This window comes from Rattus rattus, chromosome 2 (assembly GCF_011064425.1).
Source record: "Rattus rattus isolate New Zealand chromosome 2, Rrattus_CSIRO_v1, whole genome shotgun sequence".
Classification (NCBI taxonomy): Eukaryota; Metazoa; Chordata; class Mammalia; order Rodentia; family Muridae; genus Rattus; species Rattus rattus.
The window spans coordinates 193,535,314-193,562,069 of NC_046155.1; the positions used below are offsets into that span (position 1 = coordinate 193,535,314).

A 26,756-nucleotide genomic window follows, 5' to 3' on the forward strand; every position below is an offset into this window, starting at 1 on the left:
AAAGCCAGGGTCTCCAGGACACTTGCTGATCCTCAGAAATTCCCAAGGGCTGGCAGGCCAGCCTCTAGGAACCTCAGCTTGTTTACTATGGAGATGGCGATCCCAGTAACACAGGCTTCCTGTGGGTAGGCCCAGCTCTGGTTGCAGGTCAAAGCAATTGAACAGTTGTCTTAACTCTGCTGAATGTTCTGGCGTTCTCAGATACAAGGACTTCCAGCACCTGTGCCAGATTATATCAGTCTTCCCAAATGATCCATTAATGTCTAATTTCAGTGCACACAATATAATGCAGGAGGATAATTTAAACGCCTTACAACCCAGCAGGGCTCTCCATATTCCTAACACTTCCAGGAGGGCACCATGGGAAATGTGGGTATGGCCCTGCATATTTCCCTCCTCCTTCCTCCCTTCCTGCCTCAGGCCTGCATCCCTGGCAGGGTGTGTTCTGTAAGGACGCAAGGGTCAGGTCAGGGGCTACTGCACATGTGCTGTAGCACCTGAGGGAAGCCCAGACCTTGGACTGGACACACTCCACTAAGCAGGAAGCTTGTGGTCTTAGGGCCACTACCAGTGTGTGTGTGGGCTGTAAACCTGGGCCAAAGTTTAAACTGGAGACGTTCTGGGGATGTATGAGGCTGTGCCTTTCTATACCATCATGGAACCGAGTCTACTCCTTAGTGAACACGCTCAAATGTGAGCAAGCACTGAGCACTAACCCTCACGGGTTCACATTAACCTCCTTGTCCACCATAGCAAACAACAGGCTGTACGTTTATACCATTAAAACCTCGGCAAGGACATTACGAAAACCCTACCACCTTCCACCATGCATTTTGGAGAATGTCTTGCTTTGTTACCTTGGGGTCCATACTGGCTCATCTGTGGACCATACGTGCCACTTGAGTTACTCTGCTGAAAGTTACTGATTCCAGGATGCATCTGGCCCCCAGGAGAAGGGTGAGGTGACATGGATGGTCCTGTCTGCTGAGGTCCGTACTGAGACATCTGAGGGTTTCTCTGTGTGCCTGCCATAAAACCTACATGGGAACGAAGAGAAACACAGAGAGGCAGGTGTCTCATCACTGCTGTGTACACAGTGCCCAGGGGATTGTGTAGAAAGTAGATGGGGAGAGACTTGGTACCACCAGACTCCCATACGGAAACATCCAGAGGCATCTCAAAGCAAGGGTGGGCCTGGGCGGGTGCCATGAGGACACCCTGCTGTAATCCTCAACTCTCACTTGAGTTTCTGGAGCACCAGGAGGCAGTGGTCTTGATGAAAGGAAAGTCACAGGAAGTGGGGAGGAGGGGCAGTTAGTCCAACACCACCTTTGTAGATGCCCCACAATGCAACAGTTACAGCGGGGCAGTCTTCACTCATGCCAGCTCGAGCAGGGCACGTGCCCTCTCTGTGGAGTACAGGTCTATGGCCCCATCCCTCTTCCCTTGCACTCTTAGCTCTCCTTGCCCTCCTCAGACAGCTGCTCACTGGATTCCTAATCAGCTTGAGGGCCTTGGAGGAGCCAACTCACAGTGCCCCTCTGTGCTCTGCACCTCTGGCCCAGAGTTTCCAACTCCTACCCTTGAGTCCGCTCTGCCAGCCATATTTCCCACCCTTTGTGTGGTGTCATTATAGGCCTGGAAGCTTCTGTCCCTTCGTCCTCTCTGTCACACACTGTGCCATTAGCCTGCCTTGATGACGAGGTACTCCTTGAAGGGCTCCTCTCTTCAGCCCTGTCTCTGCAAAGCCCACTCCGAGCTATGGTCTAACTACCTACAAGCCCCTTCCTCTTATTCTTCCCTACAAAGCTGCAAGGCAACTTTCAGGACTGAAGAGAAGGTATCAGAGCAATTCCTTCACTTGTGTGCATAAAGCCCTGGGCAGCTTTCCTCACTCTGGGCCTACAATGCATGGTCTGCTGGAGGGCTGTCACACTGACCCTGGACTACAGCTTCTCTTCCTCCTCCACAATGTCCTCCGCTGGCCTACCTGTCCTTCCCAGAAGATGATATCAACCAAGGCTTACTCTCTCTTGCCCCTACTCCTTAGATGTCTCTCTGTGTGCCTAGTGCTTCTACTGCTTTTCTTGGCTGCCCAAACTCAGGTTGAGTCGGCTTTACCATGCCTTCCTCAGATGCCTTCACAGTACTTTCCGCAGCCTGTACGGGCTGCATTATTAGTGTCTGACCATGGGCATGTTGTGTGCGTACGCATTTGTCTGGGTGTATCTGTCTGCACATGACGTGAGGACTGAAGTTGACACTGCGTGTCTATCTTCCTTTATCAGCCTCATCTACCGAGACAGAATCTCCTGCTGACCCAGAGCCTGGCAGTTCCAGCTAGCTCAGCTTGCCTCAGAATCCAGCCTCACCTCCTGAGTGCTGGGATTAGAAGCACCTGCCATGTCTACCTGGCTTTTATGTGTGTTCTGGTAATCCGGCATGCCTTCATGCTTAGATGGAAAGGGTCATGGAGCCATTTCTCCACCCCCTAGGACAATTTTTCGTTTGTTTATTCCTTCTCTTACTTACTAAGAAGGTCCACAAAAGTAAAAGCCACGTCTCACTCAGTGCTTCAGCCTAAGTGTCCTGCAGAGTGGATGGCACATAGGATGCGCCCAGATCCTTTTTCGACAGTTTCTCCCTGGATCTCCCTGCACAGCTTGTACCTTGTGTGCTCCTGCTTCTGCTTCCTGCATGTGAGGACGGGCAGAGGCAGCACCACATCCAACCACAACTGCCTTTTGACATCTGCACAGACACCCGAGCGCGACTCCGGAGCGTAACACAGCAGGGACTTGATAAATAGGTTTTTAAATGCACCAAGAAAACATGTATTTAAGTTATTCAGAAATGCGGTGTTAGAAATGCCCGCTTGAGTCGCTTAGGCCAACAGAAGTGTGTGCTCAGAGTAGCACTGACAAAGGGAGCCATGGACAAGTCTCAAGAGCAGTGTTGGGTGAGTTTCTCAGTGGAGGCCCTGGCGGGGCAGAGGCAGCTGTGCCTGCGGGAGCCTCTGTGGAGCCTCTGCAGCTGCAGGGAAAGGCAGAGCTGCCTGAAGGCGGTGTAAGCCGGGGAAGCAAGGTTACCGGGTGACAGACACCACGGTCTGCTAAGAACAAAGTGAGAGTGTTTAACATGGCTTGTGCCTCAGGAGACTAAAGTGAAAGCAGGGGCAGCTTTCTTCTTCTTATCTGATTTAATCTACTTATAAAGAGAAATCTTATGGAATCGGGCTCTACTGGCAGCTCCTAGAAAAAATGTTTGCTTTGCCAATCTGAAAACAAAGAGGAATCAGAGCACCAAAATTACTGTAAATGACTGCATCTTCAGACATTACAGGAAACAGCAGCCAAGCTTCCCTGGAGAATTCTCCAGAATTTTCAGAATTCTGGTTAATAAAAACGTTGCTCAGTACCATGGTGATTGTGTGCAGTGGCTTCCCTCTTGGAAGGTCAGGACAGCAACAGTGGTCCTTTTAGCACTCGACTGTCCCTCAACTGTGAAGGTGTCACTGCTTAAGGACTCACTTGATGCCCCACCAGACCTTACAGCCACTGTGGCTGCTGGGACGTGCCCTGTGGCTGGAAGTTGGTCATAAAGGTTCTAAGAAGTCTTGCCTCAGCAAGTTACCGAATTTTTGGGCATTTACTCAATCCATAAAGATACATACATCTGTTGACATTTCTGCTCAAGTGAATTCAAATTATCATCTGCATTGTGTAGAAAACAAAATTTGTACAAAAGGCTTTATTTAAAAGGAGGCAGAGTGCAAAACATAAATCCTGGGAACCGTGACAACATCAAAATCCTGTAACTTAAGAGACAAGCTCTACGGGGTGTGGCCTCTACCTCCCATGTAGACATTGGGATCAGAAAGCCAATTTTCCCTGTGGTCTTTTAAAATGTTTAAATTATAAGGAGTTCCTTTTCTTCTCTATGGCCTCATGCAGGATGTGGCAAACAGTCTATTACTGAGACACATGCAATCTCACACACACACACACACACACACACACACACACACACACACACACACACACACACGAGGGGGATGGGGGGAGTGCACATTCTATCACTGAGCCACACAGGCAGTCCAGCAGAGCTTCTTAAAATCTTACTTTTTTTCTGTAGGAGTCACCCCTTCCCCTTTGCCTGTGCCCCACCACTCCCCTGACTTGTCTTAGCAACCACCAACTGGCTATGCTGGGCTGTGGGCAGAAGGTCTTGTTCCAGGGTTGTGCTGTTAGCAGCTCAAAATCTAGTTGGAGAGTCAGAGGTTTAATGAGTATACTGTAGTGCACATTCACTGCAACTCGTGACTGGAATCTCTCCCAGGCCGCAGCTGTCTCCTCTGAAGTGAAGATCCCTGTGTGGCTCAACAGAGGGAAAGAGTTCCCGGCTACAAACACCAAAGCCTTTTGACTGCTGGACAAGTGGATACAGTTTCCAGCCAGAAAGAATAAGTCAGTGCTATTTCTGCATCTGTTTTACTTTTGTATGTGGAATCTGCATCACCTGGGCACTTAGGTGTGCACACATTCCAAGGGGTTTAGGAAGGGTACATCCTAGAAAGCAACCTACTTGTTCTGCTTCTCAAGGGTCTCCTGCCTAGGGTGGCCATTGCTTCAGTGTATTCTCTCTGAGGCACTCGTGTGTACGTGCATGAGTGTACACGTGTGTGTGTGTGTGTGTCTGTCTGTCTGTGTTGTATTTTCTACTTTTATTCTCATAAGTAAATATGAATACTGTGCAAAGACTCCTTTGAGCTTGGTTCTACCCCTCATCTGTACACATAACTGTTACTGTCTCCTGACCAGTGTCCCTCTCACAGACAGCAGTGATTTCCCAGCAGACAAGGGCTTACAGCTTTCTCTGTAGTTTGCAGAAAGTGAGACTCCGGTATACCAGCCAGATACTGCCACAACAGCAGAGTGATAGGACTTTGGATACTTCCTCCATGTGCATCATGAGGTCTAAGGTGGAGTGGTGTTTGAAGTTAGAAGTCAGCAAAAGGCCCCACAGCGATGTCTAATTCACTCACAGCTACACGCCAGCACCAACCCTTATGAACCTTTCTAGTTGTTTCTTTTTGGCAGTGAGGGGAATGGGACTCAGGACCTAATATATTATGGACATCTACTACTACTGAGCTACACTCCCAGTTCCTAAGACTTCCAACATTTAAACACTGATGGAATCCTGACATAATCTTATAGAAACATTGGTGAAAAGTGAGACAGAAGCTGCTTGAAACAAGGAGTTTCTACTCCGTCTAAGTATAGCAACAACACATACATGTTTATTTTTGTTTCCTCGTTTGTGAAGTGGGGACAGTTTTATTTGCCTCACAGGAGTGCTGCGAGCGAAAAATATATCATCATAAACACCCTAGCAGCGAAAGTTCCCAACAAAGACTGCTGATGGCAACTTGCCTGTCCCCAAGGCGTCAGCAGGAGAGGAGGTCTGGGCCAGAACAGCATGGTTTAGGGTTAGTTCTGGTGTCCAGGTCAGCTGTGTAGACAGACGGCTATCAGATCCTTAACCTCTGGCCTCTCCCTTCTCATCTTAATAGTTTGAAGCTTGACAGTGGACTAGCAGGCTCTCATTAGCTAGCACCCCCCTAACTCCCGCCCTCGATTTTTTGAGACAGGGTTTTTCTGTGTAGCCCAGGTTGTTCCGGAACTTGCTCTATAGACCAGGCTGGCCTCTAATTCAGACATCTGCCTGCCTCTGCCTCCTGAGTGCTGGGATTAAAGGTGTGTTCCACCACTGCTCAGCTTCTAGTTAAGCCATCATTCTAGTCAGACATATTTTCTCCTGCAGTGTAAGGGTGGGCTGCTGGTGGACTCGATATGTCCATAGTTTCCATGAATATTTCTTTGGACTCAGTCTTTGTTATTACTTTAAAATTTTATTGAAGAAAATGGGCATTGTTTTTCACCACCCTCCAATAAGCAAAATAAATAAACACATCAAAAATTCAATAGATGTTTTTAGCTATTTATGGCGTTAATATTTATTTGCCTGTGTTTTGCTTTTAGCAAGTTGTTACGGAAGGCTGCTTGTGGCAGCTGGAGAAGAGAGAACATGACAGCTGAGAGACCGCAGCTGTGCTTGGATAAGGTGTGAAGTGTCGCTAGCTAGAAGCCAAACTTTCTAGCAAGGCAAGCGTAGAGCTATGGGATGAATCGCCTCTACACTGAGTCACTGTGTGTGGGAAAGGATTCGATGTCTCAACCAAGTATCTAGCAGGGAAAAGTTCACATCTGGGACAAAGCACTAGACTAGTAACTACTTGTATTATATAATGTTCCTTAGAAACTGATGAAGATTAACTTTACATATTCCATCCGCATGCACACACACACACGCGCGCACGCACACATGCACACACAGCCACATGCACACATACATGCACACACACACATGCACTGCCTCTGGGCCCTGCACCACATCTACATGTCTCATAAATGCCTGCTTTCTCCCATGGCAAGTGAAGACTTCTGACACAAAAATCATGGGCTTTAGGAAGGAGAAATCTGAGCAGCACTGATTTCTCTGAGCAGCCCAGGAGGGATGTACACCTTCTGATCTGCCTCCACGAGCTTCCATCGGGAGCAGGGCGGGGCAGGGGGCACTTCCTTCCTTTCCTTGGTTCTGGGATCCTCCTGAGAGTCAAGTAAGCAAAGAGCCCGAGAAAGCACACTGTTGTGTGGGAGAGCCCTGAGGATACTAAACAAGGAACCACTGCGATTCCTGTGAGTGGCCAACTGCAAGGCCAAGCTGGCTGGCCTGGCTCCTGACAATGGTGCAGGAACCTCCCTGCACGCCTCATTCCACTGTAGCCTTCACTAACTACAGAGAAAGAGAGGAGACCTTTCTGCTTTCAGACTTTAATGTTTGACTGAATAGAAAATAAAACCCCAAAGGGGAAAGTGATAAACTGTCAAGGCCTTTTGTAACCCCCACTTTAATGTACACATGTGTGCAAGTGTGTGCATGAGCATATGGACGTATGTGTGGGCCTGAGCCTGACTGCTCTCCCACCCTCCCTATTCACTGATACAGGTCTCTCAAACTTGGGGTGGTCAATACGGCTATACTCACTGGCCAGCATTCTCTGGGGACTCTCTGTTTCTAAATTCAAAGGTTGGAAGTACAGATAGGTTACCGCACTCACCAGGCAATATGTGGGTTGTGGGGATCCAAACTTCATGCTTATATAGCAAGCTCCTGAATCACTGGGCCACCTATTTCCTCTGCCTCTTTAATTTTATATAATATGATTAAAAGCAGTATATCTTAGCTAACAATGACTTTATTAAGTGCTGGATACTGGGCAAGGTCTTGTGTTCTGGAAGATAAATGGGTCATATATTGTTCACCCTTAAGGAACTGTCTCTCTGGAGGGAGAGACACACACAGCCAACTCAGGATGGGACAGGTAACGTGGCACAGTGAGAGCAGGGCAGCTGCTACAAGCCCTGCAGAGGCAGTCTTTCCTATAAGTCCTGCTGACCTTCGCTGGGCTTGAAGGGCAAACCAGAGGCATCCTGCATTAAGCATACTCCTCTGGCCACCAATGTTGCCAGTGATCTTTTACTTGGTTAGTTCCTTTTAATGCTTAGTTGAACTCTCCCAGCTCTTGAATGCCAACAAGAGACCATAGCCACAGGGGAAAACACAGGGCCCTCTTCCCATCTGGCCTCTAACCGGCAGCTTCAGAACCATGCCTGCCTCTTGCTGGCTTTCCTCTGTGAACAAGAGAACCTTGGTTGTGTGAATGGCCGGGGCTGGCCTTCAGGGACACTCTGATCTGTCTTCTAGCACTTAACTTTAGGGACCATCACCAGAGTTAGTTCACAGACTATTTGCCCAGCCTGCTGTTGACTGCTCCCCGGAAGTGGGCAGGCTTGAAAGCCTGGCATACACCTTTCACCTAAGCCCTGCTCTGCTATCATCGCACACCCGGCTCCCGTCACTCAGGTGCTGTGAGGCTGTGAGGCTCACAAGTACCTGCAACTGTTACTTGGCCAAGTATTGGAGAGCAGGTCTCATGCTCTAGGTAAGGTGCTCTCCCCAGAGGTAACACTGTCTGACATGTTATGAACACCGTTTCTGTGGAGACAGCCACATTAGTAGCTCATTGAAGTTTCAAAGCATCCTGAGGACTGTGGCTTGCAGAGGTTCCTTTACTACTCATGGACATACCTAGGTCACAGCTCGTAAGGGACATTTTATACCACACAGACTTAAATGCCCAGCACACAGCTATAGGGGACACTTTATCCCCTCACTGACGTATGCTCGGGAACATGTGCACATTTTATTTATTCATGTGCCTTTATGGCCCCAAAAGGCTTCATCACTATTATATGCAAGCTGCAGTCAAATGGGAAGAGAAGCCCACCAGGGGAGGCACAGTGAGACAAACAAACTCTGCTCAGTGGCCTCTACTGAGTGCTGTCATGGTCATGGACTCCCACCCACATGCTCCCCTACCACCATCTTTGGTCTAGCAGGAAACTATGTGCGTCACATGCTTCAATAGCAGCATGCACAGCCTCTATGCTAGAGCAGCCAGCATGCTGACGTGGCGATTTTCTCCTGTAACTGGCTCTTTCCCTCAGACTGTGAGCACCTGAGGCTCCCCTCAGACTGTGGGCACCTGAGGCTCCCCTCAGACCGTGGGCACCTGAGGCTCCCCCTCAGACCGTGGGCACCTGAGGCTCCCCCTCAGCTCCCCCTCAGTCCGTGGGCACCTGAGGCTCCCCCTCTGACCTGGGCCCCTGAGGCTCCCCCTCTGACTGTGGGCACCTGAGGCTCCCCCTCTGACCGTGGGCACCTGAGGCTCCCCTCAGACCGTGGGCACCTGAGGCTCCCCCTCTGACTGTGGGCACCTGAGGCTCCCCTCTGACTGTGGGCACCTGAGGCTCCCCCTCAGACCGTGGGCACCTGAGGCTCCCCCCAGACCGTGGGCACCTTAGGCTCCCCCTCAGACCGTGGGCACCTGAGGCTACCCCTCAGACCGTGGGCACCTGAGTCTCCCCTCTGACCGTGGGCCCCTGAGGCTCCCCTGAGACAGTGGGGACCTGAGGCTCCCCCCCAGACCGTGGGCCCTTGGGGCTCCCCTCAGACCGTGGGCACCTGAGGCTCCCCCCCGACTGTGGGCACCTGAGGCTCCCCTCAGACCGTGGGCACCTGAGGCTCCCCCTCAGACCGTGGGCACCTGAGGCTCCCCCTCAGACCGTGGGCACCTGAGGCTCCCCCTCTCCTGGGCCCCTGAGGCCCTCTGACTGGGCACCTCCCCCTCTGACTGTGGGCACCTGAGGCTCCCCCCCTCAGACTGTGGGCACCTGAGGCTGAGGCCCCCTCAGACCGTGGGCACCTGAGGCTCCCCTCAGACCGTGGGCACCTGAGGCTCCCCCTCAGACCGTGGGCACCTGAGGCTCCCCCTCAGACCGTGGGCACCTGAGGCTCCCCTCAGACCGTGGGCACCTGAGGCTCCCCCTCAGACCGTGGGCACCACCTGAGGCTCCCCCTCAGACCGTGGGCACCTGAGTCTCCCCTCTGACTGTGGGCACCTGAGGCTCCCCCTCAGACTGTGGGCACCTGAGGCTCCCCCTCTGACCGTGGGCACCTGAGGCTCCCCCTCAGACCGTGGGCACCTGAGGCTCCCCCTCAGACCTGGGCACCTGAGGCTCCCCTCAGACGTGGGCACCTGAGGCTCCCCCTCAGACCGTGGGCACCTGAGGCTCCCCCTCAGACTGGGCACCTGAGGCTCCCCTCAGACTGTGGGCACCTGAGGCTCCCCTCAGACCGTGGGCACCTGAGGCTCCCCCCCTCAGACTGGGCACCTGAGGCTCCCCCTCGGACTGTGAGCACCCGAGGCTCCCCCTGAGACCATGAGCACCCGAGGCTCCCCTCAGACTGTGAGCACCTGAGGCTCCCCTCAGACCGTGGGCACCTGAGGCTCCCCCTCAGACCGTGGGCACCTGAGGCTCCCCCTCAGACCGTGGGCACCTGAGGCTCCCCTCAGACTGTGGGCACATGAGGCTCCCCCTCAGACCGTGGGCACCTGAGGCTCCCCTCAGACTGTGGGCACATGAGGCTCCCCTCAGACTGTGGGCACCTGAGGCTCCCCTCAGACCGTGAGCACCTGAGGCTCCCCTCTGACTGTGGGAACCTGAGGCTCCCCCTCTGACTGTGGGCACATGAGGCTCCCCTCTGACTGTGGGCACCTGAGGCTCCCCCTCAGACCGTGAGCACCTGAGGCTCCCCTCTGACTGTGGGAACCTGAGGCTCCCCCTCAGACTGTTGGCACCTGAGGCTCCCCTCAGACTGTGGGCACCTGAGGCTCTAAACCTTATCTGTTCAGGCAGTTATTGGGTGTAGGGCTGGAGCAAACCCAGGACAGGAAACAGGGCTACTTACTCCATTTAAGTATCTGCCCGGTGCCTCTGCACTTCTCCACTGAACCTGCAGTCACAAAGTCTGTGGGTTCTGGTCAGAAAACCCAGAGCAGAATGTGGAGTTACCATATAGCAGTTAGCCTGCTGCCATTCGGACAACTGTGCCTTACTTACATGAGGAAATAAGAGGTGAAGCTGACGCATGCACACACAAGAGGCTCAGAAGAGATAGCTGCTGTTATTCAGGTATTTCTATATAACCCACCATTTACCTCCACATTTGCAAACTCATCTCTTTGCCAGGTTCCGCTACAAACCACTCACTAGTGAGCGTAAGTCCCGGCAGTGGTTATTTCTCCCAGGTGGAAAGCCATTCCCAAGCACAAGCAGCCTGGGGTCTGAGCCCTAACCTAGGCTGCATGTGGCTGTGCTCCCTTTCAGTCAGTCAGAGCTCAGGGGTGGGATGCCTTATTTACATCACTACCCAGAAAGAACAAAATCCTCCCTAATGGCTGGTTCTAGAAATAACTGGCAGGCCACAATATGTGGGTCAGAGCAGCTAAGCCTGCCAGTGTCAGGCCAGCAGCCCCAGTTCTCACCAGCTCTGGTGACCCATGACTCAAGTGTTCAGATTGGGGGTGGAAAATGGAGGGGGGCTGAGAGTCCAGCGCAGACTGCAATTCTGCTAACCCAAGGACCTCATGCACCAGTAGCGTGACAACCATTAATATAACAGGTTAACACTCCTTTAGGTTTTCTGGAGGTGCGAAGGAAGACCAGTGTTTTCTCTGGTGTTATATCTGTTGGCTGGACATTCTCTCCCCTTAGCTTATGAAAATGATAAATGAGATCCTTGACTTTGTGAAAAAACAATGTTTAAAAAAAAAAAAAAAACCCAAACCCCAGCGAACTAAAGCTTGCTTGAAGCAACTGGGTCATGCAGCTATTATAAGCATTTTCCAGATAGCACATGAGCTGGGCCATGAGCAGGAGGAAGGTGGAAGAATCTTCCCCAGATAAGGACACAGCTAACCTCTCAAAGGTCTGTAAAATGTCAAAAGTAGAATGAAGTTACGCTACTCACGTCATGAACGTGTGTGTGTGTGTGTGTGTGTGTGTGTGTGTGTGTGTGTGTGTGTGTGTAGGTGGTAGTGGGAAAAACACAGGCAGCTCCCAGTCCACACCAGCAGTGTCAGGCGGTCAGTGATGGGCTAATTAAAAGAACCACACACAGGAATCTATCTCCAGTCCTAAAAGCATTGGTAAACTGAAATTGAAAATAACGAAGGTGAAGGCAGGGACTTTATGAAGCTGAACTGGAAGGAATTTTAACCAGGGCCTTGGCATTTGTCAGTCTATCACTGTCCTATTCATGGGACAAATTCTGCAAACCTTGTTGGAAAAAAGAGTGAAGTGTGAAAGCCAACCCTGAATCATGGCGTGTGATACAGGAAGTGAGCTGCGAGGAAAGCTTGGCCTGAGTCACGCTCACATTCAGTTGCTTCGGCACTGAAGCACTTGCAACGGACAGAAGACTCTGAAGCCACTGAAACCCAAGCATGTGCGCCCTTTGTACTCAGACAAGCTATCTTCATGCTAGCATCTGCTAACAAGGCTCAGGATGACTGCCTTGTTCCTGCACGCTAGTTCAATAGAAGATGCCACACCACATGTGTGACGTGGGAGTCACACGTGGCACCACCACAGCATAGTGTCTCAACTAGAAAAGCAGACAGGGCTACTTCTCTCCACAAACAGGTGTCACCTTCCCATCTGGCGAGAAAAATAGATTGTAAGAAACATTCTTGTTACATTTTAATATCCTCAGTGTTCATTTGCCTGCCTGCTTCTCTTCACAACATGAACTGCTCCAAGGAAGTCGGAAACTAATGACCCGTGCAAGGCTTTAACCCGGCCCCCTGTGCTGTGGCAGCTGTGCCATTAGGTTAACAGGCAGAGTGGCATTCTCTCCTCCCCTTGCTACTGTAGAGTTCCACACACAGGCCTCACAGCAGCCTCTAGGATGTCCCTGCCCACCCACTCCTCTGCTGACTTACATCCAAACTTACATCATCTATCACTGGGTAAATTAGAGCCAGGGAAGGGTCAGACTGATTTCCCAGATGGTAGATGGGCACAAAGCATCCAGCCTTTCTCTGTGCAAATGTCTACTGAAAAAGTTGTCTTCAGAGTTGAGGGCCATGAGGGTGTATATTGCACTGCTGAAAGAATCAAGCATAGTGTGGCCACAGCATCCTGAGTGTTCCCGATCACACCCAGAAAGACAAACAAGGCTCTCTGGGGTCTCACCCCCTCTCATCCACGCAACCTACACGAGGCTCATCACATTCACGACCAGTGCCCTGCACCACCCTTGAGACACAGACCTTCTCTACGGGCAGGGTGTCCAAAGGACAATCCGAGCTTCATTTGATGTATGAGGAAGCCTTTCACCGAATGTCCAAGGTCATAACATCATTAAATGTAAAGACTGCAACTAAACCCAGGACTTCTGACCCTCAGTATCTGCAGATGAGACGGAGAGTCTGCACATGGGGAGACAGCCACAGCCTGGCCTCCAGTGTAACTCTAGCTTATAATGCTCCAACGTTACCCATTTGTGAGTGGTCAAGAGGGCTGCCAGCCTCAGCTTATGGCACTCAGCCTATGGGGGAGAAGACCCACCATGCAGAGGCTTCTTCATTTACCTCGTACCTGGCAAGCACTGACTCTGAAGCTAAACACAGGTCAGTGATCTGGACCTAAAGTTAGTGAGAGCCAGGCAGGCCCTTGGCAGCTTATAGAACTAGTGTACACAGAATTTCTAAGACAGGTTAGTGTGCACAGATACACATGCAAGGAACGCGCCTATAACATAAAATGTAAACAAGAGAGAAAACAACAACAACAACAACAACAACAGAATCAACAACCCACACCTAAACCGTGAAGGGCCAACCATAACCACCAAGGTGTCTCTGTAGCACCACACAAAGGCGTCTCAGGTCATACACCTGTTCTGTTACATGCTTTCCTGGGTCCCAGACTAGTTTATTTATAAGATGCAGTTACTGAGAGACATCACTGTGATGGTGAGTTTCCAGGACAAGTTTCTTTTGTGTGTGTGTGATTTTGGTGACAAACAATGGCCACACCCCCCACAATGCTTGGCCATGCAAAATACTTGCAAATTATGGAGATGTACACATTGCCATTGCTTGGCTCTTGGTTGCACTAATCTGACTTAGTTGATCTCAGTCTCTATGAGAGCAGGAGTTGTCCTCAGTCGGGCTGCAATGGTGCTCCTTTTTCTCAACAAGGAGAGGAAAGCAAGATCTTTATGTAGGTCGGCACAGAGAGGATGGAGGTTGGGGCTGCTGCTCAACGCTTCTGGAAGACTTCACCCAGGAAGCCTCCCATGTTGATCTGATGCTCACACAACGGTGCCAAAGGACTGCCTCAAGCCACAGAATACATTTTCCAGCGCATCACAGCCAGCGGCACCATCAATTCTGCCTGCGATCCGTGTCCAAGAGGGAAAGTTCTTAGGGGTTCTGTTCTAACCTATCTCAAGGACTAATTAAATCCTCATTACTACCTTCTAATTATTCAAATACTGTGGGATTACACTCAGGAAGTCCCTGCTGGCACACTAGATGAAAAGGGTTAAACAAGCCTTGTTGGTTTTATGAATCCGGCTCTAGTGTAGTCCTTCAGAAAGCCACCAGCACCAACATGAATATTTAAGTAGATACCACTGTGAAAATTAAAAGGGAATTCAATTAAAAGGCTTGCAAAAAAATTAATTCTGACCTCTCTACATCTGTCCAAACAAATAAGGCTTCCTTCAGTGTTTCCGCCTAATTGCTAATCCAGTAAAGCAGAAGGCCATTGCTAGTTTCATCGGGCTTACCGTGGGTTAGGGGTTAAAAATGTCACTACTCCAGTGTTAGTATTTATTTATCTAGTCAGATGACTATTCCATATTCTGTCCAAGCCCCCCTGAGAAACAAGTCACACATTAATCAGCCTTTTAAAATTGATCTTTAGAAAGTCAGAGATGTAGACACTAAAAATAAAGAAGAGAGGCTACAGTCAACTGGAGTTCTCGGCGACAGTTTTCCTATACTTTTTGCTTTCTGCTGAAATGACTGCAATTCTGCATGCTGTCACATGAGTTCTACAGAGAGATTTGGCTTAAAACAAGAACCAGTAGCAAATGTGTTCTGTTACAGTTTATGTACAGCATCCCCCAACCTACGGTGTTGAGGTTTTGGCTCTGAAGGTGGCACATTCAATCACAGGTTAAACAACTGGATCCGGAAGGCTCTGAGTTAATCACTAACTTATCCATGGACAGATTCATAGATGGTGGCCTTGGGAGGTGACACAAAGTGTGAAGGAGCTAGGGCTCGCTTGGAGGAAGCCTGCTACTGGAGCTTGTCTGTGCAGGCAATATCTTGCCTTGCCCTTGTCCCTGCTTCACTGCTGTCAGGAGGTGAGTGACTCCGCTCCACTGTGGCATCTCCTCTGTGACGTTCTGCCTCCCTCAGGCCATGGCCGATGGAGACAGGTGAAACCGCAAACCCAAATTCACTTCCCACTTCCTGTCCAATGGCCTTATCAGGTCTTTGTCACATTGACAGGACTTGACAAATGCGTATTATTACAGAATATGAAACTCAAGATTCGACCTTTTTATAAAAGAACAATTATTGAGCTAGTAAAACTTTCAGTGGTGAAAAGTTAGACAGAGCTTTATGCTGGAAAATAGGTGAGACTGTAGGGGACACCAGACCACAGTGATTCTAAGCCTTCCCGATGCTACAACCCTACACTATAGTTAGTTCCTCATGCTGTGGTGACCCCAACCATAAAGCTATTTTATTGTTACTTCATAATTGTAATTTTATAATTGTTTTTAATCATAATGCAAATAACTGATATTCAACTCTTGTGAAAAGGTTGTTTGACACACATACACCCCCTGCCCCGCCCAAGGTCAGGACCCACTGGCTGAGAACTGTTGCTATAGACAAACACGATGAGTTTAAATGGCATCAGAGTTTCTCTCCCTTTAATAGCCTACGTTGCCATGTCTGTGTGTAGGTTGTGAGTCCTAGCTATGGAGCACAACATGGGGAAAGGCCTCTGAGACGGATGCTCTTCAACAGAGCACCAGGTGTGGGGAGCGGAGCTGTGGAGCTGTGGAGCTTAGACACTCATCCCTTACGTACGTGGGCACTGTAACAGCCTTCAGACACCAAGCTGTTCAGTCCACGAGACTCTGATGTTTGTGGCCTTCTCCTGAACAGGGTGTGTTGCTTATGAAGTTATGAAGACCAGGAGCAAGCAGAAGGAATAATGTCAGTACAAAAGTTAGAAGAGTTCAGCACCGTGAGCCTGGGGGTAGTTAGCGACAGGACGGGTACCACCCCTCTTATGGCATGGGGACTTGAGGAGAGGCTCCAACACTGCCCTCCACAGAGCAGGTGGCCTGCGTCTCTTGTGGCTTCTATTCAGGTGTTGTATAGTCCTTGGCATGAGCGTGTATGTCCTGAGTGTGCATGAGAGGAAGTGAATGTGACATCTTACTACTTCATCTTCAGCTCATTTTAACAAATATGGACGGGGACGCACCGGTCCTTCCATCCCTAGCAGCTGAGAAGCTACATTCTTACCTGGTCTCACCGAAACCCATGATTTCCAACAAAGACATTTTGAAAACAGATGCCAGCTATCCACTATGTATCTGCTCCTGAGCCTTTTGTCCCTTCCCTAAGGAAGGAGGAAGATGTTACCTGTAAGGGCAGTGGTGCCAACTCACTTCAGCACACAGGCATTTTCTAAAGATCCCCCGCACGCATGCACATACCTGGGACTCAACAGCGGGTGATAAAACAAGGGCCTCTTTATTAGTATTATATCAAATATTACTAGGAGCAAACGCTTCTTGAATTTAACAAATAATAAACTTATTTTCTTTTAAACTTACATTTTTATATCCCCTTCACTCAGTTTTGAAGGGGAATTAACTCGTGTAGGTCAGCCTTACGTAACTTAATAGTTACTTTTAAGCCTGGAAGCTTCGCTTTCACAAAGGCTGCCCAGGCGTGTTTTCAGAGGAGGAGGGCTAGGGATATACTCATAAAATGTTTAGACCTAGCGACTTACAGTATTAATTATTAATTTGCTATTTGAGGAAATGGTTTGTTCTAGCCACCCAGATGACCACATATCCAGCGTATTACTCAAATCACACTAAAGGTAACGGGAGATGACAGACACAGTAATGCCTATGCCCAATTCTGCCTCACAAACTAATTTAACTGTGCTTTCCCAGGTGTACCAGGCTTTCATGCCGTGTTTCTAACTTTACCAGTTTTAAGGGTTGGGGAATGCTACAGGGGCTGTGAGGCTCCTCTTAGTTAGAGCGCTGCACCTTGTACTATGGGGCCTCCAAACCAGACATGTCTGCTCTGACTGTTAGCACTCAGCCTGGTCTGAGGCACAGATACCCAGTGCAGGAGTTTCCTCTTACTTATGCCTTACTGGCCTAACTACAGACCCAAGAGACAAGCCAGGACCGAGAAGTTCGCACTCCCTCAGCACTGGCAAAGCTGGGAGCTCACCAGCAGTGCCGACTTCTGCGCTACCCTAACCTTCCAATAGCAATCTGGGGCAGGCCCAGAAATGGGACTTATGACTCTCTCATGTTTCAAAACCATCCCCAGAAACCCCCAGGAATACTCAGGAGCACCAACACCCACGAGCTTCTGCCTCCAAGCCTGGCAGTGTGGAAAAAGTAACTCATCTGATTCATAAGCAGGAGAGGTCTGGCCCAGAACCAACAGAGCCAGACAGTCCATCATGCCTGGTCCACCTGAACTAGGTTAGGATGACCCCTGGCTCCAGCAGCGCAGCTCCTCTCTACTGTTTCCTACATCTGTCCTAGCATCAAGTGTTCTACCCAACCAAGGACAAAAGGACCGAGGGACACCAGGCCTTGTGAACACCATGGAGTGACATTTAGTACCCAGTAAAGCCACGGAGGGTTTGCAAGTGTGGGAGGGCATCTGCTTGAAAGCACCCTGGAAATGCATGCTCCCTTTCTGACCTACATGCACCCAGCCTCTAGCGAGGGAATCAACATGAACTCTAGTTCATGATCCTTTGGGATCAAACTATGTCGTCTCTCAGGTTGACTCCAGTCTGAAGACCTTACAATTTTATTCAAGATCTTGTAATGTGCTCAAAATTTGCTGGTAAATACCATGGGACCGAGTGACCAGTTAAAGCATGTGCATGTACACACACACACACACACACACACACACACACACACGTACACATACATGTATGTACACTCACAGACACACATGTGAATTCACATATATAAACACACACATGTACACATACATGTATGTACACTCACAGACACACACGTGAATTCACATACATAAACACACACATGTACACATACATGTACGTACACTCACAGACACACACACACACACACAAAAGCACAGACGCTGTCTTATCAGAATGATTGTAACATGGGATGAATCTGTGTAGGTGATGTTCCATGGTACTTTGTGAACGTTCATTCTTTGGGTCCAGAGTTCCCCTTGGCCAAATGTCACTCAATCTATAAGAAAGGATCCTCTTCGCAATTGCTGTTACATGTAAGCCTGTGTTTCTTTGACAGGAAACACTGTCTTTAAAAATTATCAAGAGTCACATGAGTGAGCAGCCTCATATAACTTGTCTACAGTGGGAGGGCTATGTGTCTTGACACTCACCTCTCTCCTGTGGCATTGGTGACTGGCTCAAGGCAGGATGGGAACTGGATTCTGACTGGTTTCCAGGTGGCTGCGGAGGCATCTGGCTGCCTATAAAACACAGGAGGAAAAGGAGGGTTCATACTTTGCATTAATACTATAACCGCAAGAACCAAGGCACTGACTGTCCACTTTTATGACCACAGAAGGCACAGAGAAGAGAGCTAATATTATATTTCATTTTCCCCTATAAAGTGAAGATAAGATAAAGATATTTACTGAAAGACCTGATTAAAACAAAAAACAAAAACAAAACAAAACAAAAAACCCCTCAAACCTGCTGCTGAATGGGTTATCAAGCTCACTGAACAAGCAACCAATGGCCGCATCCCACATCCTTCACCACAGCCACAAACCCAGAATGGCCAGCAGAGCTGCACTCTGAACTCATCCCTACTGGACAGAAATGAAAAAGGGCTGATCCTCCTTCCTTTCTCCTCCTTCCTCCCTAAACAATACAGCAACATCGAATCTGTCCAATAAGCAGAGTTTCAGCCTAAGCTCAGAAGGCTTGCCCTAGCAGCTCAAAGCATAAGGCACACTGGCACTGGAGAGGGCGTTCTTTTGCAGTTTTGGATTATTTATTTATTTATTTATTTTTTCAGATACAGCAACACCATCTATTTAATTCCTGGTTGTTTAACGTTTACACAATTTTTCACATATAATGTAAGTTTCTTGAGATGAGAGTCATTTATTTTCATTCTTTGAATACTTCCCTTAGCATGAAGAATATACAATAACTCATAATCTGAGAATACAAAATAAAGGGGAAGATACTTATTTTATCTGGAGGCATAATTCTGAAATTAACCCGACACCTGACAATGTTAACTCACTTCCAGGCCCAGAGGTTTAGATACATTTCTAAGGCTAAAGATCTGGAAGAGTTAGAAAGTACTGGGTTCAACACCACCCTCAAGGCCCAAGCATCCCAGGGTGAGGGCATTGCTACTTTATGCTCTATCTTCTCCCCTGGTTACAATGAATACAAGAGACACCTGAAACACCCACATCCAACTTCCGTACATCCCTCTGAGTGGGAGTCACATGGTCATGGTAGCCTATGCTAACTACTTTGTCCCACAGGACCTGCCCTCCCATAGCTGAATCCGTTACTGACAGGAACCATAGCCAAGTGGAAATGGAGACTAATGGCTTCAAGACTGCAGTTCAACCCCACTGGAGGGCAGGTGACACACGCACACTCAAGTCCTGGGGTCTGTGGGCTGTGACTTATGAGAAACTCTAGTAGTGGCTGCGTGGGACAGCAAGAGGCACGCAGATGAGTTCACCATAGGTAGAAGGCGATGGCTGTGTAGACAGCACTGGGAAGCAGCCTCCGTTTCTGGAGGAGACACTGAACCATGAAGAGACCCGAGACGTAATCACAGGTAGTACAGACGGCCTGGCCAAGTATGGCAGGCTCCACCTGGCTCCTCCTTGGGCATCTGCAGCCGCCTAATATTAATACCCAAGAATCAACTGCACAGTATAAGCATTTAACATTCCGGTCTAAAACAACTTCAAGGGCAAACACTGGTCACTGACATGGCTATAGATCTACCAAAATTGCCTTGTAGCCACTGTGGGTTACGTGTTTCCTACAAAATGAAATACCCCATGGCCCCAATCTATAGTCCATTTAGAAATTTAAAGCACTCTGCAGCCAAACCCAGACTCTTAAAAGTGTCACTGGGGAACGAACAAGCTGCCGCAAGACAGAAAGTGCTCACATCATAATGCTCGCTTCTGCATGACAGGCTGGATTCATAGGCTCACAGAGAGAACAAACAGCAATTCTATGTCAACACAGGGCAGTATGGCTTCCACTGTGCAGCCTGAGGCACTGCTCTCCCAGCCAATGCACCAAACAAAAATAAAAAGGCTATAAGAGACCCATCCCACCATGCATAAAACATTGGCATAGCCAAGCAGTGCTATGGGCTGCCTGGTGCACAGCAAAGGGCGATGCGCCTGCCCAGCAATGAAGGAGCACATTAAATTCACTGTCACCAACCCAGGCAGCTGTCTAATGCTGAAGAAAAGTAAACGCAAGTTACTCAGCCTCCCCACTTGCATTCACGCACTCCCTTCCCTTTTAGCCAGTTCCGTAACTCTTACATAACTGTAATTACTAAGGAATAACATCACATGAGCATGCAGGGATAAGTACTGTTACAGCAGGTGATCCAGAACACATACGTGTGACATGTAACACAGGAGAACTCAGTGTCCACAGGAGGAAAACCAGAATCCTTGGATGAAATGCTGGGGGTGGGGGTTATATATGCTAATTTTAAATCAAACCTTTCAGAGTTTGGTAATATTTCAAAGGAGGACATAGCCATGTAAAGTAAGTGAGTCAACCATGGGGGAATTCTAACCTCCACAATTCAATGCTAGCCATAATGAAAGCCAAGAGCTTGTCTTCTTTGTCAAGCCCCATGCTTTACCCTCATCCGTGTCTGTAACAATAGAAGCAATGGGAAAGTCTGCTGGCCAGCAGCGCAGTGAAGGAGAGTGCATCCCACCATTTACACTGGTCACGTGGTAACAGCCCGTGTAGACACCCTGTGCAAAGGTTGACCTATCTGAAGAGAAGCAGCAGTGGGCAGCTACAGCTCCTACTCTGCTTAGCTGAGGCACTCGAGAGAGAAGCTACAGAAACATTGGTCCTGTACCTCCCCTCATGGAGGCTTGTTATACAACTGTAACGTACTTATATTTTCTCAGTACATGTCCTGTTTGTAGGATCATCAAGTCCCTAAAAGCAGCTTTTGTCCCCTTAGTGTCTAGAGCCTTCCTAAGACCCCAGGCTTTCCTGACACTATTACCTTGATACTTGGAAAAGTACTAACAAGTTACTTTGTACCATGCTTCCCCAGTCTGTTCTGGGTAACACATTTCATCCCTGAAAAAGAGGACATGCAATTTGGGACATGTGTGGGAAATACCATATCCTTCTCTGTTCGTCCTATCATGCGGCTGGGACACCCCCACATTCACGATGATTACACCATCTGCTGGTGTTCACTTTTGGGGCACTCATTTCCCCTGAGGTTGATCCAAGTCCCATGTCTCCTGTAGAAAGTCCTGCCTATGAGGTTTACCACGAGGGTGCCTGCTAATGGGGACTCTGCATCTCCCTTCCACATCCATGTGTGTTAGTGGATTTCAATTTGAGGAAAGCTGTGTCCTTGTATGGTTCCCACACCTTGTTTCTAAGGAACACTGCAAGAGAGGCAGAGTTGCCTTATGTGACAAAAGCGAATGTTCTGTGGTATGTTATGTTCTGCCAGTGGTCTTAGATGTGATCAAAGGGAGATGTCTCTGTATGAGCCTGCCTTTTAAGGGCAGACTCAGCTGATGGTGTGGACTGACTTAAGGAGAATGGGTAGGAATGCTTCAGAACCTGAGGGTTTCACTCCTTATTAAGTGATTTTAAAAGTTGGCATGTGTGTGGAGGACAGAGGTAGACACAGGTGTCTTCCTTGATTCTCTCCACCTACACCCTGAGGCATAGTCTCTCGCTTGTGCACACCCGGCTCGCCAAGTCAGCTACAGACTAGCCAACTTTGGGGAATTCAGTCTCTTTTCCCTTCACTCCCACTACAGGCATGCTCCCATTATGATGTTAATGCCTGCCTTAGGTCTTAACAGATCTAAACCTCCCAAATCCAGGTACAACACCAATTTTTTTTCTCCTATTAATTCATGTTGGACTTTTCAGAGTCATAGAAAGCTACCATTTCCACAAAGTGAAGTGATTTCTGCTATGACTGGAAAGAAACTGGACACATTCTCCCTGCTTGAGCTTTTAGATGAGAACACAGACAGAACTCCCAGCCTTCAGAGACCCTAAGCAAGGGACTCAATTAAGCCAGACTGGACTTCTGGCCAAAACACCATGCCTATATTCATTTGCTAAGTCTGGGGCAATCTGTCATGGGACAGGAGAAAATTCATAGACACTTGCTTTTCGGGGATAAAAATCCACCAAAATTATCATTGTTAGTTCAAGCCATTTCAGTCATGCCCAGTGGAAACTCCTTCCAGTTGGATCCTGTGTTCCACTGACAGTCTTCCTCTTCTCTTTGAGTGTGTCCTTACTTTTAGGATGACCAGAGGCTGTAGGATCATCTTATGCTTGTTTTACACAAGTCCTGGGATCCGTCAGCTTCATTTAGAAGTCCTGGTTCTTGTCCCTGAGGACAGTGCTCTAAGATTGAGCTGTGGGTGTCAGGGTGGCTCACTGTTAATGGTACACAAATGCCTCTCACTCTCCCAGTGGGCAGAGGCATATCTAGCCCATGGGTTACATGACCCTATAAGCTGATATTTATATGTATAAAGATGAGTTTATAGAAGTATCTCCAATTCCAGTCCCAATTAGAGCACACTTAAGGCTTCTTACTTATAACTTCTCCAACAGTAACAAATCGAAATTTGTATCTAAGTCAACTAACTTGTTTTAAATTATATACATAGAACAGTTTATTAGTGTTGCTATTCCATTTTAGGTGCTCTGTATAGCATTTTGGCAGCACTTCCTGAGGCTTTGGGGATGCTTCTATAGTTTAAAGAGTGAAAGATGAAGATGCGCACACAGCCACTGTCTCCTACTCACGGTGTCTGTACACTCCAGTCCCCGGGGGTGTGACACCATCTTACCGAAACTTGCACTGGGGGATAGCTTGACTTTTTCATACTTTTTCTCATGCCTTTTATTGAATTCTCTAATTTATATGGCTGCTACCAATAATACATTATTGGTATTAATGCAGGTGGTTATCCTTGCTTTATTTGTATCCTAAATAGAAATGCCTTGGGAGATGATCTATAACACAACCACACCTAGGATCGACACACTTCAGCCCATCCACGACACAACCACCTAGGATCGACACACTTGAGTGTGATCCACAGCACAACCACCTAGGATCTACACATTCAGCTTTATCCACGACACAACCATCCCCAGGATCTTTGCACTTAAGTACGCTGACAATGCCATCTCCTTTGTCCTCAAACCGTGTCTAGGGATTAGATTTCTGTTAAAGATTATGTCCACTTACACTTATTTTCATAGTCTATGATATTAATAGAAGTGCTCCTACTGAATCATTCTAGACTTTCTGGGATAAATGCCACTGGGTTATGGTGTCTTACTATGCTTTCTAACATATAACTAGATTCTGGTGCCATGCTTCCTTACATTACATTAATCTACATTAGCTAGGTTTTGAGGATGATTCTTCTAATTAGAAATAGGTAAAAACTGGATCAAGTCAGCCATTATAAGTGTTTTTTAGTAGAATAAACGAGATACTGTGACTTTATACAGAATGTAGAGAAAACTGGCTAATCTATATGATTTGGCAAATTGATACACATCTAATAAATGTCCTTTGTATGTGGCTGTGATGTTACTATGGTTCATTTAGATCATTATGGAAACCCACCCCCAGGCATGTCTGTGAGGGATTTTCTAAATCAGATGAATTGAGGTGGGAAGGCACCCTAAGTGGGTGGCATTATTCAGGGGGCTGGGGTCCAGGGCTGGGTAAGAAAGGCTGGGAGAGATGAGCCAAGCATTCACCTCTCTGCTTCCTGGCTGTGGAGGTGATGTGAACACCTGTTCATGCTCCAGCCACTGTGTCGTCCAGCCAGGGCAGAGCACACCCAGACTGTGGGCATTGCATTGCTTTTGTGAACTCTTTGTCCCAGCACCAAGAAAAGGAACTAATACAGAGCTTAGCATATGTAACAGCAAGGTGTGGGTGGGGCGGCTGGCCCTGATCCTCCAGAACTGCACACTTCCCACGGATGGACACTGGGATTAACACTCATGTTTTCAATTTCCTTCTATGTTTACTGCATGGTATGTCTCGTTATAGTGTGAATCCCACAAGAACAGGGACCTCTGTGTGCTTCACTCTTTGCTACTAGAGACTCTGGTCTCTAGAACCAGACATATTCAGTAAGCGTTCAATATATATTTGTTGACAAACGAATAAATGACTGCTTATTCCAGAAAGCAAACTTAGACTAATAGCTAATTAGATTTTTGTATGAGTTAACAGTAATCATGTAATTTTATCTTGTTATTCTAAGTCAGAATTAGACAACCTCTTTCTTTTTCTTAATAAACTGGCAGATAGTAAATATTTTAGGCTTTGAGACCATATGTTCTCTGCCACAACTACTTAACTCAGTGATTGTGAGTAGTTTAAAAGCAGCCACTGATGATACATGAAATGGCAAAAATAGAATTTTATTTACAACACTGTGTAATGCCCTGGAATCATCCCACAGGCACTGTCCCCTTATAAACAATTCTATAAGTAAGAAAGCATGCAGGACAGCTGCTCTGGAAGACCAGTAAACATGAGGGAGTGTTTTGTGAGAGCAGCAGCAACAGGCCACCTGATACACCTCTCACGCCAACAGCAAGGCTTACAGAAGCACGCTGGAGCATGCCTTGGGGCTGGAAAGAGGACACACGTGCCAGGTCTCAGACACTAATGTGCCTCCCAGTCTCTAGAGGTCCCGAGACTTACAAGGCCCCTTCCTGTTGTTAAACCAGAAAGGAATTCAGGGTGTGGGGAAGGATTGGGGTGTGCTGTCCTGTGGAGATGCTTGTACACAAAGCTCCAGGGACTCTGTCTTCTTAAACCATCACACATGCTAGGGCAAGCTCTTCAGGGATGAGGCTGCCTGTGAGTCACCTATAGGTTGACTTAAACGCTCCTAAGTAACCTCAACGAGCTCCCTAGCTCACTAAGGTACACCTGGTGGACACGTTTCTTTGGTCTGTTGTTGGTGGCCTCTCTCGTTAATCGACACTTCCTCCCTTTTTCCAGGAGAAACCACACAATAATTTGGCCAGGCTTGTGGCAGACTCATTGCCCTCTGCAGCAGTTATAGCGTGTGCAGGTCTAAGAGCAAAATGATTTCCCTGGCTCTTAGAACAAACAAAAGAGAATAAACAACTTTCTGGGTGAGCTATGATTGCACAGGTCATACGGACAGTGTTGTTGGGAGGACAGAAGAGAAACACAGTGAGTGAGCGGGGTGCCACAGTGATTCTGCTAAACGTTCCTGGGCTCCAGTCTCCTCCGCTACTATAGCAGATAAGATCAAGAACTGAACTACAGCTCCTCTGGAAAACTAACTATCCAGCCTCTTTGAAGTGTGCGCGTGCATGTGTGTGCGTGCGTGCAAGCGTGTGTGTGTGTGTGTGTGTGTGCGCGAGCGTGTCAGTGTGAGAGTGAATGTGTGAGTGTGTGAATGTGTGTGCATACTCCCCCTCCCCATGACTCACGGATGAAGTGGAAGGACAGCCTGTAGGGTTGGCGCTCTGCCCAGTGATCAGCTCAGGAGCCAGCCTAGCAGCAGCGCCTTCACCCACCGAGCGCCTCACCAGCCCACGGATCTGTCCACAGATTCAAGCCTTTGTCACTAAGCAGCTCACGGTCACTGAGGTGACTAGCCAACAAGACTGCCCAGGGATTGTGATTTGCAATCCTTCAGATTTACTGATGTCTTGATTTCCTAGTAGACTATCATTAAGAGTACTAGGGTTTGCTATGTGGGTATTTTGTTGAAATGCTTTAGACATTCAAACCCAACTACTCCAAGTTTATCTTCGAACTTACACACCTTTCTCTGGACACTGCCCTCTTCCTCCCTACATGTGCATGTGCATAAACACATGCTCCAGCTTTCGGGGATGGGCTCTCTTCTCATCATGTGGGATTGGACTCAGGGCATCGCCTGGCAGGAGTCTTTACCTGCTGAGCCGTCTTACTCCACTTCTCTCCCCTTCTGCATTTTCTTTTGCCCCAAACCGTCTAACAGGAACGCAGTAAACTGCCATCAGCACCCATCCTCCAGATTCCCTTATTTTCCACATTGACACAGATGTGAGGGAGGGAAGGGCTAGTGGGTAATGCACAGCGGCCAGTGAACTGCACACTCCCTCCAACCCAGCCTCCTGCCACAGACCTGGGAATCTCTCTCTCCTCTCCCTCCACATGTATGCATGGATGTATGTATATGTATGTATCTGTACACACACACATCCATCCATCATCCATCATCTATCTATCTATCTATCTATCTATCTATCTATCTATCTATCTATCTATCTTCTTGTGTGCCTGGGTTTCAGAGGACAACTGGCAGGAGTCAGTTCTGTGCCTATGCCGTGTGGGTCAGGGGGATTGACCTCAGGTCACTAGGCTTGGCTGCAAAGCACCCTCACCGACTGAGCTAACCTTGTAGCCTTTTAACTTGTTAATTAAAGCACATTTCATCCGCTTGTACATGAAGTCAGTTTAAGTTAGTCATCTGATGCCCACAAGAGCCCTGCAGTGTAGACATTTTCCTATGGAGATTCTGAGGCATAGAAACTACAAAGGCCTTGCAAGGCACAAGGTGAATGCAATCTGAAGGCCAAACACAGGCTGTGGGCTTTACAGCTTAGGTCAGAGAG

General features: G+C 48.3%; 1 protein-coding gene across 1 annotated transcript in view; it reads right to left on the minus strand.

Moving 5' to 3' along the window:
• Nucleotides 1–26,756, minus strand: part of Arid1b (AT-rich interaction domain 1B) — a 345,497-nt gene that overhangs the window by 63,692 nt on the left and 255,049 nt on the right. The window contains 2 exon segments of the mRNA XM_032894759.1: nt 858–1,037; nt 18,218–18,307. Coding sequence (XP_032750650.1) covers nt 858–1,037; nt 18,218–18,307 — 270 coding nt within the window.